Here is a 19,120-nt window from a genome sequence, read left to right as displayed (position 1 = left end):
CACATATATACATATATGTCCATATACACATTTACCCACATGTTAACATACATTTAAAACAATATAGCTTACATATAACGTAGATTTCTCCCTTGATTGAATCTTCAAGATTCAGTTTGTCTAAGATCAGTGATTACTAGCCCTACTTTTTTTTCCTATTAAATTCTACTCCTGATCCTTGTTGTAGTGTTTGTGTATATCTCTTATGTCTTAATCCCTAACTAATTCTTCTGCTTTAATTCTGCTCCTTAGCTTCTCCCTATTCCTTCTTCCCTTTTTTATCCCATTCCCCTTAATCACCTCATTCCACTCCTGTTCTTCTAAACACTTTTCACTACTCCACCTTATCCTGAACCACCCTTTCCCTCCCTCTCTATCCCTTTCTCATTATCCCACTACCATGACTCTGCATACTCTTCTATTATACCCCACCTTAACTTTTATGTCTTGCTAATTAATCTATATACCTTGTCCCACTGCCATAAATCTACACATCCTTCTGTACACCACATTATCCTATTCCCTCCCCCCTTTTTTCTTTATACATTTTGGAAGTGCTATACCCTTCTTGATATATATAGCCCTCCTTCCCCATCAAATGCCTTATTTGTAAGACATATTTGTAAGACATGGTTTTTACCTATTCCTAGACAGTTTTGATAAGGAATTGTTTGATAGAATCAGATCATACTTAACTCTGCCCCAATCTTTCTTTTGACCTACTAAATTACTGATGCCCATCTTAAACATATGGAATACATTTCCTTGTAAAAAACATATTATTTGTCTATGTTGTTCCTTGAAACTAATTTTTGATATTGGCTCTTACAGGTTAAATTTTCTACTAAGTTCTAGTTTGGTTGAGACAAAGTCCTGAAAGTCTACAAGTTTCTCAAATGCTTTTTTCATTTAATATTATGGATAATTTTGCTGGATATATTTTTAGCCACAGGCCTATTTCTTTTGATTGTTGGTATATGTAATACCAGTACTTATAGTCTTTTATTGCTTATAAATCCCCTTCCCTTCCTCCCTCTGTCTACATAGGGTACCGTGCTTTTATTCACAGATGCCCTTAAAAGCTTTTTTCTTTTGGATCTCTGAACCTTCTCAAGATATCTTGGGGTTTACTGGCTACATTTCTTTCTATCCACTCTGATTCTCATTGATTGACCACCAGGTCAATCCCCATTTGATCTTTGTTTGGGCCTTGATTGATTCAGAGTGAATGTAATTTCTGGTTTGGACAAAAGAGGAAATTCTTTGCCTCAATTTCTACCTCGCCTTAATCGTTGATTGGGCTTGCCTGAATCAAACTGAGACCTGTTGAAGATTTTAGTTTAAAAAGGCCAAGGTCTCCCATCGCATCCAAAGCCATCTCCAATTGTCTTGATCTATGTCTGGCCACTGGACCCAGATGGCCCTGAAGGGGAAAGTGAGGCAGGTGACCTTGCACAGCCCTCCATTACTTAATTCAATTCACTTGCATGTCATGACATTACTTCCCTGATGCCACGATCCTCTCTGAAAGAACAACAAACAACAACAATTCTTTATAGCTCCAGCATATGTGAATTGTTGTTGTTGTTGTTGTTTCTTGCACATTTTTTTCTTTCATCTGGGATTTTTGAAATTTGGCAATAATATTCCTGTGTTTTCCAAAAGGGATCTCTTTGAAGTGGTAATAAGTAGATTTTTTTTCTTTTGTTACTTTCCCATCATGTTCTATCACTCCAGGGTAGTTTTCTTAGCTTATTTTTTGTATTATTACTGTGTCAGATTTCATCTTTTTGGTAACCGCTTTCAGGTAGTTCAATTCTTAAATTTCCTCTTTTTGATCTGTTCTCTAGATCTATTATTTTTCTTATAAAATTTTTCACATTCTGTCCTATTTTTTCATTCTTTATATTCTCTTTTGTTATTTATTGGTCTCTTATAGCTTCACTGGCTTGGCTTTGCCCAGATCTAATTTTTAAAGAATTATTTCTAGTTGGCTAGCTTTCTTTTCATAATCTTGTTTTTTTTTTTTTTGTTTGTTTGTTTGTTTTGTTTTGTTTTGGTGGGTTTTTTGTTTTTCCTCAATCTCTCTCACTTAATTTTAAAGTCTTTTTTTGGGTTCTTCTATAAATTCTCTCTGGGCAGGGAGCCATTTAATGTTACTCTTTGGGGTAGAAGAAGCTTTTTAAATTTAGTACCCTCCTCTGAAGATGACTTAATCTGTTCCCATAGTAAAGTTCTATGGTGGAGTTGTTCTTTACCAGTTCATTTTTTTTTTAATAAGAGATATTAGTATAAGCACCTTTAATTATCATGGGGGAAGGGGGGGTAGTGCCTCTAGCTTCACTTTAGTTCTCCCCTGTGACGTGGAACCCTAAACCAATAACTCCACTCTTCAAAAAGTACCCGGAAGCAGTATTGTCCCTGCCCCACTGCTTCTGCCTGCACTCATGGGATGTGCTGGTTCCTTCTCATCCAGAACCACATCTTAGCAGTTACTGATGAGTCAAGATTCCCTCCATCTTCCTGGATTCAGATCCCTACTCCTGGCACTGTCTGCTGTGGGTGGAAGTCTCTGTGGGTGCTGCTGAAGCTCCAGTCACACTCAGCCAGCCCTAGGAGTCTGTACCCAGTTGGTGTTTCTGGGAAGTTAGGCCGGAGGTGTTTGCACTTCACTGAAGTGCCTGGGGTCTTTCTTCAGGTCTTCAAGTTGTCCCTGGAGGACTTGGATTCTGCCCCATGTCTTCTTTGTATTTTACCAATCTATGTTCACCCTGAGGCACACATTTGTTCTGTATATGGGAGGAAATCTGAAACACTTGACATTTTCTTACTTTTTTCACTATTTCCCCAGAATCCTATCTCTTTTTCATGAAGTTTCCAAGTTCCATTCTTCCAAAGTACTTGACCATCACACCTATCACCAAATTTTGTACTTTTTTGGTACTTAAAAAAAAAAAAATCAACTTAAAATACTAAGAAATTCTTACTGCCTTCTGGAAAGCAGATACCTGCATTCTATCTGCCTCCTAGCCATTCTCTGCACAGATCCCAGCTAAAATCCAGTCTTGCTAGCTTCAAAGCATAGTATTTACCTTGGGGCTGCCCTTTTAGTAACTTACATGGGAATATAACCCTTTCAAAAAAGGCTAAAGACTGCTACTTTCAGTGATCCTGCTGCTGACAAGAAATAGCCCATCTTTGTTGCTTGCATTTAAGAATTGGTTTCTAACCCATGACAGTTTCTACAAAAGTCCAAAAAATCATGTATAAAGAGAAATATGAAGGAGATGTTGGAGGGGGTAGAGTTGCATCTCAAGAAAGAAATGTCAAGAATTCCCAGATGGTACAAGATCATTGCTCCTTCATTCTCTAAGAGGACCATGACATGTAAGTGAGTTGGATTTGAGTGAGGGGAGGGCTGGGCACGGTTACCTGCCTCACTTTTCCCTCCAGACCCATCTGGATATAGATCAAGATATAACTCAAGATAATTGTAGAAGCCCTGGATGGATTGGGAGACCTTGGCGGTTTTTAAGCTAAAATCTTCAATAGGTCTCGGTTCGACTGAAGCTGCACCCATTCAGTGATCAAGGTTAAGAAGCAACTGAGGCAAAAAATCTCCTCTTTCACCTAGTCAAAAAAAAAAAAAAAAATCTAAATATATCTAGGAGGGGAAGACTCTCAGGGTTTCTGGCCAAAGCAGAAATGGTTGCTATTTACATTCAGTCTGAGTCACTCAGGACCCAAACACAATCCAAATGGGGCTTGACCTAGCTCCTATTGGTGGCCAATCAATGAGAATCAAAGTGGTTTAGGTTTAAGAAATGGGTTAAGAAGTTGGTTTGGCTTAAGAAAGAAATCTAGCCAGTAAACCCCAAGATATTTTGGAAGGGAAAAAAAAAGCTTTAAACCATGTGGACAGGGGGTGAGGGGGACCCGCAATAAAAGAGTACAGGTCCTGGAATAATATATACCAGTTATCAAAAGCAAGGTCAAACCTTGTTGCTAAAAAGAAACCGCAAAACCATGTTTCGTACACTTTCAGTTCTTTTTTCCCTTTCTGTTTTCATATTCAGAATCTATAAAAACTCATCTGCCAGGAGATTTTTTTGTTTTTTGCAAAATAATTGGGGTTAAGTGACTTGCCCAGGGTCACACAGCCAGTAAGTGTTAAGTGTTTGAGGACAGATTTGAACTCTGGTCTTCCAGACTCCAAGATTAGTACTTTATCCACTGAGCCGGTCTCTGCCAGGAGATTTTATATGTGCTTCCATTTTGTTTCCTTTTTTCCTCCAACTTAACATTTATCTGTAGATTTTGTAAGTCTGCTTGAGGTCAGCTTCACTGGCAATCCCCTATTTATTGGGATTTCTCTCCTCCTCCTTACAGTTTCCCTTTAAAAATCAGCTTACAACCTACATTTTGCAGATTTTCCCCAGTCTTTCCCGCTTTCCCTCTGAGGTTACCTTGAATCCACTCCATACAAGTCTTGTGTGTACATAACTATTTTTATTTTTATTTTCCCTGTGAGAAGTTTAGTTCTTTGAGGATTGTTTTTTACCTTTCTTTGTATCCCCAGCACTTAGCACAGTGTCTGGCTTATAGTAGATATTTAATGCTCGTTGTTTGACTCCAATTGAGAATGGTCCTCTGCAGTACTTGCACCTTGAACTCCTTTTGGTTCCCCTAATACATTAGCTGAGATTCCTTCACAGTGTAGCCCAGGTGATGATTGCCACACTTGGATTTCTTTCAGAAATCTATTTTAAAGACATTGAAGAGAAAATGAAGAAAAAGGGTCTCATCTTAAAAGAGGAACTGAAAACCCTGCTCCATTTGTGTGAAACCCAAGATGACATGGAGCTGGCAAGAAGTGCCATTTACAGGTGAGGTGCTTCCTCGGTGATCTCCTTTTCCTGCTTTTTACTACTATGGATGGAAGAATGTCCCAATGCCCTATTAGGAGGAATGCTTTTCACACTAACCACTGACAGAGGGTATGCAGAAATGCAAAGGTAGGAAAGTGGAGTAGGTAAAACCACTGCAGTAGTCTCCACTTCACACAGTCTACCCATTACTTTTTCTACTATTGGGAAACTGGAAGACTCATCATAGTATTGAGATTTTACAAAGTGGAATTTTTTTGTATTTCCTTTTACTCATCTTCCCCTCTGCTGTTTGTCCTCTCTTTCATCTCTCAGCCTCTGGGATTCTCCCAGAGGAGAATTGTCCCTTCGGTTTCCAGGTGCAGATGAGGGTGCCTGTGGACAACCTGTGTGTTGTAAAGCAGTTCTCCTGCTTCAGTCTTACTTGCCAGAAAATGCTATGTTAGTTATGTTAGTTCTACATATTAATGGGGCTCCTTTTTCTCTGTATGATCTCTTACTTCTATGCTCTGTGCATAGTGAGAAAGCTAATGAGCTGCATGATTGAAATAATCCCTGGGTCTCATCTCCCTGCAAGGTCACTGAAATTTACCTCCTTCAGTACCCTCTGCAACAGGATCTGCTCTGCCTGGAGAGGAAGGAGGGTGGAACATTGGAGAGTTCCTTCTGGATCCTCCACTATAGGAGGGGGCCTAGAGCAGCTTTCTCATCATTTCCTAAACAACTCAAGGACTTGCTAGGTATCCTTTTGCTTCTCCCTTCCCATCACTGTTTTTTGGCTCTTCTTTATATATAATTCTTCCCATTAGCTTTTCTTTGAGAATCAGTTAAAATTCTACTTTCTGCAGCAGATTTTCCCAGTCCTCCCAGGTTTCCCTATGAGGTTACCATATATTTACTTTGTACATATCTATTCTGTTTTTGCCTTTCTTTGTATCCCTAGGACTCGGCACAATGCCTGGCCCATAAAAGGCACTTAAATGCTTTATGCAATGTACTGTCAGACCCTCTTCCCATGTTATTCAAGTGATGTATTTTCTTTAATCAGATTTCTTATGATTAAGAAGTTCTAGTAAGGTCTATTTTTGGGAGGGAGAGAAAGAAGGAAGGAAAGAAGAAGAAAGGGAGAGGAGGAAGGAGAGGGAGGGGAGAAGGAGGAAGGAAGAAATGATGGAAAGAAGGATAGAAGGGGGAAAGGTGGGAGTGAAGGAAGAATGGAAGGAAAGAAGAAAGAAAGGATGAAAAGAAGGGAAGAAAGAAAAGATAGAAGGGAAAAGCAGAAAGCATGAAAGGAAGAGAAAATTCATAAGGAAAAAGGATTGAAAGGAAGAAATGAGGGAGTGAAGGAAGAAAGGAAGGGAAAAAGGAATAGATAGAAAAAAAGGGAAGAAGGAAGAATAGAAAAGAGGGAGAGGGAAGAAAGAAGGATAGAGGAAAGAGTGAGGGGGTGAAGAAGTAAGTATAGAAGGGAGAAAGGAAGGAAGGAATTAATAAGCTATTATTTACCAGGCCACTGGACTAATTTCTTTAGAAATATTATCAACTTTTATCCTCACACCTGGAAAAAAGGTACTATTTTAACTCCATTTTGCTGTCAAGGAAACTGAGGCAGAGGTTAAATGAAGTCTCTGATGCTTAATTTGAAATGAGGTCTTACTAACTTCAGACCCAGCACTCTATCTACTGTACTAGCTAGCTGTTTGTATTAATAGAAACAAAAACAAATAAATAGTATATTACCATTTTCAGACTGCATTCAAATCTATTCCCTTATTTAATTACCAAAACAACCTGAATCTGAATTCTGAATTCTTTTCTGTTGCCTCATTATGGCAGTTAAATTGAGGAAGTGCTTCTGGACTTTGAAAGAAAGATCCAAGTTCAAATGCTACCTCACATGCTAACTGTGTGACAAACTCAATTAAACTTTCTTAACTTTAGTGACATCTCTAAAATGGTGAGAATAGTAGTAGCATTTACCTCATTCAGTTGTTGTAAGGATCAAATGAGATGACGTTGGACAAAGTAAAGCACCTTGTAAATCTAAATGCTGGCTAGCATGGATGTTACTACTAATAAGAAAGTGACTATTATAGTGGAGGTGGGAGAGTACAATGATGGTGCTCATAGAGTAAAGGAGAGCAGGCAGAAATAGAGGGGGAGAAAATAGAGGGAAACCAGGACTGTTCAAGCTCTAGTCCATCATCTCAGTAGCTTGTCTTAGTTATGAAAAGGAGATGTCTGCAGGGCAAGGAATGGGGCTCTATCTCCTTTCATTCAATCAATTCTGAAGGACATGGCTCTTTTCATCAATGAAATGACTCAGGGCAGTTATCCCTTGTAATGGAAAAAACCATCTGCATCTAGAGAGAACTAGAGACTGAATGTGGATCAAAGTATAGTATTTTAATCTTTGTTGGTGTTGGATTTGCTTGGTTGGATTTTTTTTTCTTCTGTTTTTTTTTTTTTTTTTTCCTGATTTTTCTTGAGCACGATGAATATGAAAATACGTTTGGAAGAATTGCACATCTTTAACCTATATTGGATTGCTTGTTTAGAGGAGGGGGAAGAAAGGGTGAAAAATTTGGATAACAAGGTTTTTGCAAATGTGAATGTTGAAAACTATCCTTGCTTGTAGTTGGAAAAATAAAAAGCTATCAAAAAAAAATCATCCCAATAATAAAATGTTCATGCCGTTCCTTGAATGTTCATATAGAACTTGTATCTCTGAATCTCCCTAATTCCCTAGAAATTCCCTAGGTATTTGTCCTCTTTCCTTCTCTCTTACTGTTTGAATTTTTTTATTTCTTTCATTATCAGGTACCATGCTGAAAACAGAAATATCAGCTTAGGGGAATATAAATTTGGACCTCTTTTTATAAGGCTTTGCTATGAGCTGAACCTAGAACAATCTGCAGTGGAGCTCATCAAAGACCAGGTCTGTCATTTATAATTTGTCTTTTTTGCCTTGACCATTTTCCATAAAAGAGACATTGGCCATTTCCCATAATGGTGACATTGGCCATTTTCCATGAAGGTGACATTAGCCACTTACCATAAGGGTGATGTTGGCCATTTCCCATAAGTTTCCATTTTGCTAATGTCATAGGGAAAAATCATCTCCTTTTATCACAGTTTTCCTTTGTGCCATTGCATTCTTAGAACATAGATAATGTTACTATGGCTCCTAAGTCAGTATACAATCCACAGGGATTCTTCTGTATGATTTAGTGGCCCCCTTTTTGAATTTGATACCACTGACAAGATCATAGATTTTGATCTAGAAAGAACTAGTCACTTAATCCAACTCCCCATTTTTTAGGTGAGGAAACAGACACAGAATAGAGGATATGCACAGTGTAGCATAGCCAAACCAAGATTTGAACTGATGTACTTGGATTTTAAATCCAACATTCTTTTCACCCAATCACTTGTAGTTTTCAGAAAATTAAACATAATATTATTTCATCTGCTACTCATAAGGTCTTCTAGTTAGGCAGATGTGGAAACTGAGGTAAACAGAACTTAATTGATCTGTGGAAATCAAAGTTAGGTAGGATTTATAGCCCAGGTCTTCATCCAGTCTAGGATTCTTTGAAGTACAAGCTGGCTGATAACTTGAAGGTTTATTAATTAATTTCTTCAATTATAAGAAGTTTTCTTCTATAGGAAGGTCTGCTTATTTATTGTTGAAGAATTAAGGTGTCTTTCACTTTCAAAAGACCCACATATAAATATCTGCCTTATGTAGGAGATGAATGAGAAAGCAATTATTTTCTAGGAAAGGGAATTCTATGCTTTTAACACTTAGAAATGCATCTTTGTGCATTTAAGTGTTTCTCGACAGCATAATACCAACAATAATAATAACATAGTTGTATATATATTTAAGGTTTATATATTATAGGTATTACAGGTGCTGTTACCACTGCTGACATAGATTTTTTTATTTTTTTAATGGCTGTGATCCCATTGAATGTTTTGAGTATTTGAAAGGCAACCTGGAGTGATACATGGAGAACTGACTTGGAACTACTGCCTCTGATGCGCACTAGACTTCTGATCATGGGCAGTGTAGTTAACTTGTCAGCATTCCAGTTCTCTCTCTGAGGCTGCAAGTTACAGAACAGTTACATTTTTGCATTAGAAGAGGGAATGTCTTTGTTCAGAACTAATAATGTTAAATTATAGCTAATACTTATATAGTGCTGACTATGGACCAGGCACTATGCTAAACACTTTACAAATATTATCTCAGAGAAATGATCATTGTAAAGCATTTACTTAGCCCAATGCCTGGCTCATAGTCAGAACCAGATGTTAGCTCTTATATAAAAAAAAATATGTAAAGCGCTTAGCACACCAATTATTATTTCTAGCAGATAATTATTATAAAGTGCTTAGTACACTGCCTGACCCATGGTAAGCAATATATGTGTTAGTTATTATCATAGAGAAAATAATTTTAAATCATTTATTAGCACAGTGAATTATTATCTCTGTGAGATAATAATTATAAAGGGCTTAGCTCAATGAAATATTATATCTAGGAGATAATTATTATAAAATGCTTAGCATGGTAAATTATTATCTATAAGATAATCATTATAAAGGATTTAGCACAGTGAGATAATAATTATAAATCATTTAGCACAGTGCTTGGGACATTTGTTGTTTGTTGTTATTCAGTCATTTCAGTCATGTCCGACTTTTTGTGATCCCATTTGGGATTTTTTTGGCAGTGACACTAGAATGGCTTGTCATTTCCTTCTCCAGTTCATTTTACAGATACAGAAACTGAGGCAGAATTAAGTGACTTGCTCAGGGTCACATAGCTAGTAAATGTTTGAGACTAGATTTGAATTCACAAAGATGAGTCTTCCTAACCCAGGCCCACTACTCTATCCAATGTACCACCCAGGTGCCCCCACTTTGGACAAAGTAATTGCTTTACCTTTTATTATTATTACCATCATTTCAGTTGATCCTCACAACAACTCTGGAAGGTAGGTGCTTTTATTAAGCCCATTTTACAGATGAGTAACTGAGGCAGAGAAAAGATAATAGTTTGCTTAGTCTGCTTGCCTAGTCTCAAGTCTGCTGACACTAAGCAGGCTAGCAGTTCTATTCATTGAGCCACTTAGCAATGAAATCGTAAGTGGAGGCTCCTTTCCCTTATCTCTTTTTCTTGTTTTTTTGTTGAGGCAGTTCTGGTTAAGTGACTTGCTCAGGGTCACACAGCTGGGAAGTGTTAAGCGTCTGAGGTCACATTTGAACTCGGGTCCTGACTTCAGGGCTGGTGCTCTGTCTACTGCATCACCTAGCTGTTCCACCCCTTAACTCTTAAAAAACAAACAAACCAACCCTATTTTATAGAGAAAGAAACCAGCACAGAGAGGCTGTCATGGTGATACAAGTCATAATTGTAAGAGGCAAGATTCAAACTCTGCTCTCTGACTTAAAACTTAATGATCTCAAACCAGAGTAGCAATTATCTGTACCTTGATAAACGCATCTCCTGAGGGCCAAGACTTATGTTAACTACCGTTTGTGCTGGTGTGGCAAAAGCAAAATCAGCACCTTGATAACTTACTAGAAATAGAGGTTATTTTTAGAACTTTCATTGGGAAGTATCAAGCCCTCTCCTTGGGGGAAATAAATAGAATTTCTACGTGGAAAGCTCATAAATCTAATTTTATTGTGAACATTCTAAAGAAAGCTGGTTATTTAAGGGATTCCTATAATGGATTCTTCTGTGAAGTGACTCATCAGTTTTTATATATGCTTTTTGTAAATTTTGACATTTATCCATCAGGCTTGCCTAGAGTAGAGGAACATCTGTGAAAATTTTTGTCTCCCTATTTGAGTCCTTTCACTCCTAGATTCTTTAAATAACCACACTTGTCAGCAACGATGTGCTGATAATGTTGAGCAATTAGGTTTCTATGGGAAGAGGTGAGATTTTACACATGACCCACTTTGAAGTTTAATCTGTAGTACTAATGTTTTCTCCATCACATTCTTAAAAAGTCTAGACAATCAGCAAAACAATCACTCAGGCCATTATTTTTGCATTTGGCAATTTTCCAAGGTATAAATGAGCTCATGTTGAAAATTTAACAATTGGCTTTTGTGAACTGGTATTACAAGTATAGCTCTGCTTCTTAGAGAGAAAAGATGAGTCTTTTCCTAGCAAATGCTAGGCTCTTGTGAGCCCCTTCTCCCACCCCCAATTCTAGGGCTGATATTGACTGACACTGGATTGGCTTGAATCCAGCCACAGTGAGACATCACCCCATTGGGAGAGTGTAGACTATTCTTAAGAGTGGTTTTACCTTATACTTATTGTGTATCTAATTTATATTTTAATATATTTAACATCTACTGGTCATCCTGCCATCTAGGGGAGGGGGTAGGGGAGGTAAGAGGTGAAAAATTGGAACAAGAGGTTTGGCAATTGTTAATGCTGTAAAGTTACCCATGTATATATCCTGTAAATAAAAGGCTATTAAATAAAATTTTAAAAAAAGAGTGGTTTTACCTTTCCTCAGGTGATTGGAAGTCTTGTCCCAAGAGATACAGCTGCCAGAAGGGAAGGAGTCTGCTCTCAAATCAGTTCTCCTCTTACTGACCAAGTGTCAGGTTTTGAACCCCTGGCCTGTCAGAAGTATGTCCATGTATTCAGAAAGCCAACTGTGCAGACTGCAGAGGAAAATAAATCTTGATCAGATAAGATTTTGCAGTGTATAAAAACCATTTTAATAGTTGCTGATGTTAAATGCTTTCTCTGGTTGTTTTCTCTTGCAGCATTTACATGGTTTCTTTTCAGATGGCACATCATTTAATATTCTGATGAATATATTATTTATCAAAGGCAACTATGAAGGTAAGAATGTAATTGTGTTTCTAAAAACAAACTGACCTTTTTAAAATACAGTAAAATGAAAAATTAAGCCACATTAACAACAACAAAAAAAATGGGTGCACATGATCTCATTGACTGTTTGAGTTATAGGAATCCCATTTTTTTTTTAAAGTCTTTTAGACTTTCATTATTTTAGAATGATTGCCTTGATGAGGCATATCAGATTTCACTTATGCTGAAAATGCATGGAGTTATAAAAGATTAGTGCCTTATGTCTAGAATGATTTATTTTGAAATGTGTTAATTATCCAATAACTTTGACAGGACAGCTCTGATTGTGTAGAAAAAAATAGTTTTCTGTAATTGGCACAAAAACAAGTCAGGGTTCTAGAGGCTCCCAGTAGATCACACTTTTCTAGTGCTCTGTTTAATGCTTTTCTTTTGGCAGGTGCATTGGAGATTTTATTAGAAATGAAAAACCAAGGGATAAAATTCAATAAAGATACCTACATCCTTGCTTTTGCAATTTGCTATAAACTGGTAAGATGATCTCATTTAATTTTCAAAGCATGGTGGGTGGGGTAGATGGGGAATCTTGAGGAAAGTTTTTTGTTGTAACTATTTTCAGGGTTTTTTTTTTAATACATAAAAACAAATTTATCTTAAGTCTAAGATTTTCATCTACTGCAGAAATTTCATTTATAAGTATACTGATTTAAAGAAAAGCAAGCTGTAATGAGAAACATCACACATGGTAAGTAGAGAGTTCTCCTTGGAGTCGGAAAGTTCTGATTTCAGGGCCCACTAGTACTCATTGACTGTTGTGTTCTTATTGGTTTTTCTAGAGGTCTTGGAGCAGCCTTCTTTTCAGTAGAATAATCACCAGGAGAATAGCCAGTGTTAAAGTCCAAATCCTTTATTATCTCCTTCACAATTTAGTTTCCTTGCCTGGGGCCCGGGCCAGCTTTCTAGAAAGCCTTTCAGAGGGCTTTGATCTTAGTGGGACAAGTGCAGGAGGCCAGGCCAGCCACCACGGTGATGTGAGATGAAGTGAATGAATCTGGCTCTGACTCTGGCTGAGTTTGTCCTAATTTATATGCTCTACACTGAGTATAAACCAATCATTATATCATTAGGAAACGATTATTTGTGGATTAAATCAGTCATACTGAACTTAGAGAACTATTAATCACCATGCTAAACTAGAAACCATTGTCTCATCAATTCCACTGACTTAACCTTGTAAGAATACTTGTTTTAAGTACGGAGTTCTGGCCCATAACAGACTGTGATCTTGGACAAGTCTCCATGCAGCAGGCAGCTTTCTAAGACTTAAGAGTAGGTTCCAATCTGCATCAGTAAAGAATTTCTTTATTCAATTCTACTATTGAAATCACTACTTTTTTTTCATATGTGGAAAAAAGTTTCATTTGTTTCCTCCTCCCTCCCCCCCTTCTTTTAGAAACTCTTGATAACTAGGGGAATAATAAATAAAATGTAAATAACATTGCAATTGGGGAGGTCAGGAGACCTAGATTCTGTCTTGTCTTTGACTGTGCTACTAAATAACTGTGACCTTGGGTATATATTATTAAGATGTTGACATTTTACTATTCGGGGCCCAAGTTTTCTCATCTGTCTATGATTCAAAGAGAATTAAATGATCTCTAAGGTCACTTTCTATGCTAAAATCCTATGATCTCAAGTCTCTGCTTTATTAATTTTGTTCTCAGGCTTCTGTTCTCTGCTTTCATAATATTCTTCATTTCTAATACCTTCAAGGCACAGCTCAATTACTTCCTTCAGGAAGCTTTCCTTTCCTGCTCACCCAAGCCAGACTCATCTTGCTAATGTGTATGCCCCGGTGCACTTTGTGTCACTCTGGTACTTGATATATACCACTTTATGTTGTATTTGGAGCCGTACATATCTAATAGATCCTAAGTTCCCTGAGAATAGAGACCTACCATGACTTAACATTTCTCCATAGCAACCAAGCAGAGTACTTTACCCTCATTAAGTGCTTAATAAATGTTTGTGGATGGATGGATGGATGGATGAGCAGATGGACAAATGATCAGGTTAAACCAACATCCAAGGTGGGATCCATTTTGTGTTTGGTAGTGACTGAGAAAAAACTAACCAGTCTGTTTGTAGATCGTGAAGGTATCTGAAAAGCCTTCCCTCAAGGCCCAGAGCTCACCTCTTGGGTGATTCTCAGAAAGATTGGTCCCTGGAAGGTCTTCCATTTATTTCTTCAATGTGTTCTCCCTCTGCCTTGTCCTTGTATTTCTTGCCAAGCCTGTCTCATTTGTCCCTTTGGAAAGCCACAGAGCTGCAAGCAAAATGTCATTTTAGGATTCCCTAAGAAATAGTTTCTTCTCATATATTATAAATAGACATTGGAAAAAAGCTTGGGTTTCTCGTATAATTGAGAATCAAGCTTGGATGCGAGATGCTTGTGTTGCTTTTCAGGGGTCATTGTCAATGTCAGGAGGGTTCTTATAAGTAGGTATAAGACAGGTAGGAAAAAAGGAAAGAATTTTTTTTTGCTGAGGCAATTGGGATTAAGTGATTTGCCCAGGGTCACACAGCTAGGAAGTGTTAGGTGTCTGAGGCTGACTTCAGGGCTGGTGCTCTCCACTGTGCCACCTAGCTGCCCCAAGGAAAATATTTTTAAAGTTAACTTTCCAGTTTCATCTATTCAAAACTCACTGGAGTAATGGTTCCTGGAAAAGTGAGTGAGAGATAATAGCAGCTAGATAATAGCAATGGAGGAGTGTGTTCAAATGTGGTCTCAGACACTTACCCCTGTGTGAGTCTGGCAAAGTCATTAAAGCTTTTTTATCTGTTTCCTCATCTATAGAGTGAACTGCAGAAGGAAATGGGAAACTATTCCAAAAAGAATCACAAAGATTTGGATGTGTTTGAAAAATATTTTATATTATTAATTTTTACTAATTTTATTGATTATTTTTATTAATAATATTTTATAGTATTAATATTTAATAGTTGGCTACATGATCTCTGGTTCTTCAGCTCATCTACTTCAATGTTTTATGTTTATGTTTTCATATAGTGTTTGGGGGGAGGGGAAGTGGGAAAAGACAGTCAAAACTCATTCATGTAGCAGTTTCCAGTTTTTAAAGTTCTTTCTAATAAGAATCCTGTAGGATGAGTAGTGTGATGCATGTTTTACAGCACTATCAGCTCCATTTACAAATGAGGAAGATGAGCTACAAAGAATTTAAAGTCATATAGCATGTACATGGTAGAGGCAAGATTGAAACTCTGACTCTTTGTTCACTATCCATTTCATTGTCCATTCAATTTGGACTGGACAATATGGACAACATCTTGGACAACAATATGGCAAAGCCCCGGAGTGGAAAGAATTTGAGCAGTTTAGGGAGAACATTAGCTCCAGAGTTGAAAGATCAAATTGATCAAATTTCATTAATTCTAGCTGTGTGTGTGTGTGTGTGTGCATGTGTGTGTGTGTGTATCATCCTCATTTTTATAGATGAGGAAGCTGGAACTTAGAAAGTTTTAAGTGACTTGACAATGAAAATTAGAACCAGGACCTGAACCCAACTGTTCCAATTCCAAACCCAGTATTCTTTTTTTTTTTTTTTTTTTTTTTAAATTTTAATAGCCTTTTATTTACAGGTTATATGTATGGGTAATTTTACAGCATTGACAATTGCCAAACGTCTTGTTCCAATTTTTCCCCTCCTTCCCCCCACTCCCTCCCCCAGATGGCAGGTAGACCAATACATGTTAAATATATTAAAATATAAATTAGTTACACATAAGTATACATGACAAAACCATTATTTTGCTGTACAAAAAGAATGGGACTCTGAAATATTGTACAATTGGCTTGTGAAGGAAATCAAAAATGCAGGTGGGCAAAAATATAGGAATTGGGAATTCAATGTAATGGTTTTTAGTCATCTCCCAGAGTTCTTTCGCTGGGCGTAGCTGGTTCAGTTCATTACTACTCCATTGGAACTGATTTGGTTGATCTCGTTGCTGAGGATGGCCAGGTCCATCAGAATTGGTCATCATATAGTATTGTTGTTGAAGTATAGAATGATCTCCTGGCCCTGCTCGTTTCACTCAGCATCAGTTCATGTAAGTCTCTCCAGGCCTCTCTGAAATCATCCTGTTGGTCATTTCTTACAGAACAATAATATTCCATAACATTCATATACCACAATTTATTCAGCCATTCTCCAACTGATGGGCATCCACTCAGTTTCCAGTTTCTGGCCACTACAAACAGGGCTGCCACAAACATTCGTGCACATACAGGTCCCTTTCCCTTCTTTATGATCTCTTGGGGATATAAGCCCAGTAGTAACACTGCTGGATCAAAGGGTATGCACAGTTTGATAACTTTTTGAGCATAGTTCCAAATTGCTCTCCAGAGCGAACCCAGTATTCTTTTGACTGTACCAGTTTTTTTCCTAGATCAGTAAATTTATGCTGTTGTTCTAAGAATAGTCTTCCCCTTAAATGATCATTTTTTTGTCCTAAGGGAACTTTATCTTGAAGATGTTGGTTGTCATTCAGATCCTGACAGACAAAAGCATAAACTCGGAGAGTAGATAGTGATCTCATGAGTCGCTATCTGTGTTATTTCCACAGACTATGAATGGATTAGTTGAGGACAGAAATTCAATTTTGTCCTTGAAATCTCTTTGTTTTGCTGGTTTGTGGCTCATTTTCTTCATTTGAAAAAGTCAATTTTTATGAGCCTTTTAAGACTTGGTCTTTGGTTGGGATCAAAGACTTGATATGTGTCTGTATACTTTCAGAATGGAAATCTCCCCAGCCAAATTTTCCTCCTGAATGTTGAGCTTAACTTCTGCAGCAATTCTGTATGGTAACAAACCCAAGCATTTGGCTTATTTCTAAGTATAAGTCTGTATTCAGAAGCTGGTCATTTGTGGAGATTAGCCCTGTCACATACTGACAAGTAAAACCCTGTCCAATTGCAAGGAAAAGCTTGATTCAAAGCTTTAAAAAAGTTACTTTAAGGACTGTGGGGACTGAATGTGGATCACAACATAGTATTTTCATCTTTTTTGTTGTTGCTTGCATTTTGTTTTCTTTCTAATTTTTTTTTCCTTTTTGATCTGATTTTTCTTGTGCAGCATAGTAATTGTGGAAATATGTATAGAAGAACTGCACGTGTTTAACATATATTGGATTACTTGCTGTCTAGGGGGGAGAGAGTGGGAAGAAAGGAAGGAGAAGAAAATTTGGACAACAAAAGTTTCTTAAAGGGTGAATGTTGAAAACTATCTTTGCATATATTTTGAAAATAAAAGGTTATTATTTTTAAAATGTTATTTTAAAGCTACTGGGTTTTTTTGAAGGAAGGAAGTTATGAGAAAGTATCAATAGAAGACACTAAATTTTTTTAAATGATCACTTATTTATTTTTTTAATAAAATATGTGTTGATTGATTGTTCATCTCCTTTTTCTGCTCATGGAAAATCCTTATTTGCCAATTTGCATATCCACCAGTCTCTTTGCATTCAGACCAGAGTCTACATGTGAACCTTAACAGCTTTCAAGGAGAATAATCCAGGTCTAGTGGAGAAAGCTCTGACAAAGAACTCGTTTCAATGAACTTGAAAGTACATAATAGCTCATTAATTGTTGTCTCTTTACAGAACAATGTCAATTCTTTCAACACCTGTATGACTTTACTGGATGAAGCAATGATCAAAGCAGAAATTTTGACAAGGCGAGCCTCCAGTTTTGCCATAGCATTAGCTCTAAAACAGGTATGGTTTTGGATGGGAGTCTATGCAATTTGAAAGGGACTGATATAGAAAAGAGGTACATTAGTTGGTCTAATTACAAGTCACTATGTTAGGAATTAAGATTATAGCAATAAAACCAAGTGTCCTTGCCTTCTTCACAGAGCTCATTTCTAAAAGAGCAATACCTTCTAGTGTCCTTGCAACTAAAATCTGTGCTTAAGGCCATTGGTGTTAAATTCAAACAGAAATGGGGTCCACCAAATCACAGGAATCCTTATCTATATAAGGATCCATGAATGTTGCATATTGACTTAGAAAACTATGTATTAACATTTTTTGCATTCTCTTGTATTTTTATTTATGATGTCAGTTATTATCCAACTGCATTTTAATCTGGTTCAGGCCTTACTCAGGGGAGTTGAGAGTTAGTTACATCTTTGACACTTCTGCTTATATGTACAGAGAAGATTGTCCTTTCAGAAACTCAATTACCATTTGTAAGAGTTAAGACCCAAGCCTAGAGAAAACAGGAGTAAAAAAACTCAAAAGAGAAATTGCCCAGGTGACTTAAATAGATTCCACAAAACTTCTTTCATGTCTAACAAGAGCTGTTAAGTCACTTGGATGCCCTCCTGACCCGAATTCCACCTCCATTGAATGAGCATTCCAAAAACTACCCATTGGAAGACCACAAGTCTAGTGTGTTTCCCATGATTCCAAAATACATTTGTGTGTATAAAATGGGAATTTTCCCCCACATCAGTGGGGACAGCCTGGTTGAGTGCTCCAAAGGATTGCCAGCAAAGTGTGGCCAGGGCATTCACCTTATTGTTAGTTAGAATTTAAGAGAGGCCAGTACATTTCCATGAAATTCAGGGAAAATTCCCTAAATAACATGGAGGCGATAAGGTGGTTCCTACTGCATTTTCACTGGCAGTGTTCTCCTTTCTCTTTAATTGTCTAACTTTCCTTTCAAATAAAAAAAGATTTTAACATGGAAGCATATACCAAACTGAGAATGTTGCACCAGTGATTAGGATGAAGTTGCCACTGGCCTTTATCATGGAGCCCTGGGAAGAGTCATCAATAAAGAGGAATTCTCACCTAGATAATAAGGATTATGGAGAGGGAATGGAGTCAGGGATGCAAAAAGGAAAGCATTGTTTGATAGTAGCCAAAGAAGCTATTGAATGGAGCAATAGACTTATGAGAGCAGCCAGTTTCTTTCACAGAGGTGCTAGCCCAGTGCAGGAGACAAGCCTGACACCTGACTTTGATCCCTCTCTAGGCCTGAGCCTCTGTTTTAAGGGAGGATGAACAGAGGCACCACACCACCCAGCCATTCCCGGGGGATGGCCCTTTACAACCTAGCCCCTTCCTCCCTTTCCAGTCAGTCCTGTGATGGGGCTCCTTGCCTTTCCTTCACATCTCTTGGCCCTGCCTTTTCACTGGCTTTTCCCCACATCTGAATGTTCTTTCTTATCTCTACCCAATGGCCTCCTTGATTTCCATTACGACTCGGCTCCAATCCTACCCTCTGCAGGAAGCCTTTTTCATTCTCTCCTACTTTTAGTACTTCCCTGCTAGA

At 37.6% G+C, this 19,120-nt stretch overlaps 1 protein-coding gene across 2 annotated transcripts in view; it reads left to right on the top strand.

Annotated features, from left to right (window-relative positions):
* The window catches only part of PTCD2 (pentatricopeptide repeat domain 2), a 41,576-nt gene that overhangs the window by 5,106 nt on the left and 17,350 nt on the right, over positions 1-19,120 (top strand). Inside the window, exons 3-7 of one of the 2 annotated variants that reach the window (XM_003763043.4) lie at positions 4,757-4,886; positions 7,707-7,824; positions 11,694-11,772; positions 12,200-12,291; positions 17,440-17,553. In XM_003763043.4, coding sequence (XP_003763091.2) covers positions 4,757-4,886; positions 7,707-7,824; positions 11,694-11,772; positions 12,200-12,291; positions 17,440-17,553 — 533 coding nt within the window. The remainder of the gene's footprint in view (positions 1-4,756; positions 4,887-7,706; positions 7,825-11,693; positions 11,773-12,199; positions 12,292-17,439; positions 17,554-19,120) is intronic. The other variant, XM_031966724.1, reaches the window with a different exon arrangement.

Source organism: Sarcophilus harrisii, chromosome 1 (genome assembly GCF_902635505.1).
Source record: "Sarcophilus harrisii chromosome 1, mSarHar1.11, whole genome shotgun sequence".
In the NCBI taxonomy this organism is placed as follows: domain Eukaryota; kingdom Metazoa; phylum Chordata; class Mammalia; order Dasyuromorphia; family Dasyuridae; genus Sarcophilus; species Sarcophilus harrisii.
The sequence above is the reverse complement of the archived record's forward strand: the minus strand, read 5'-3'. Positions and strand labels throughout refer to the sequence as shown.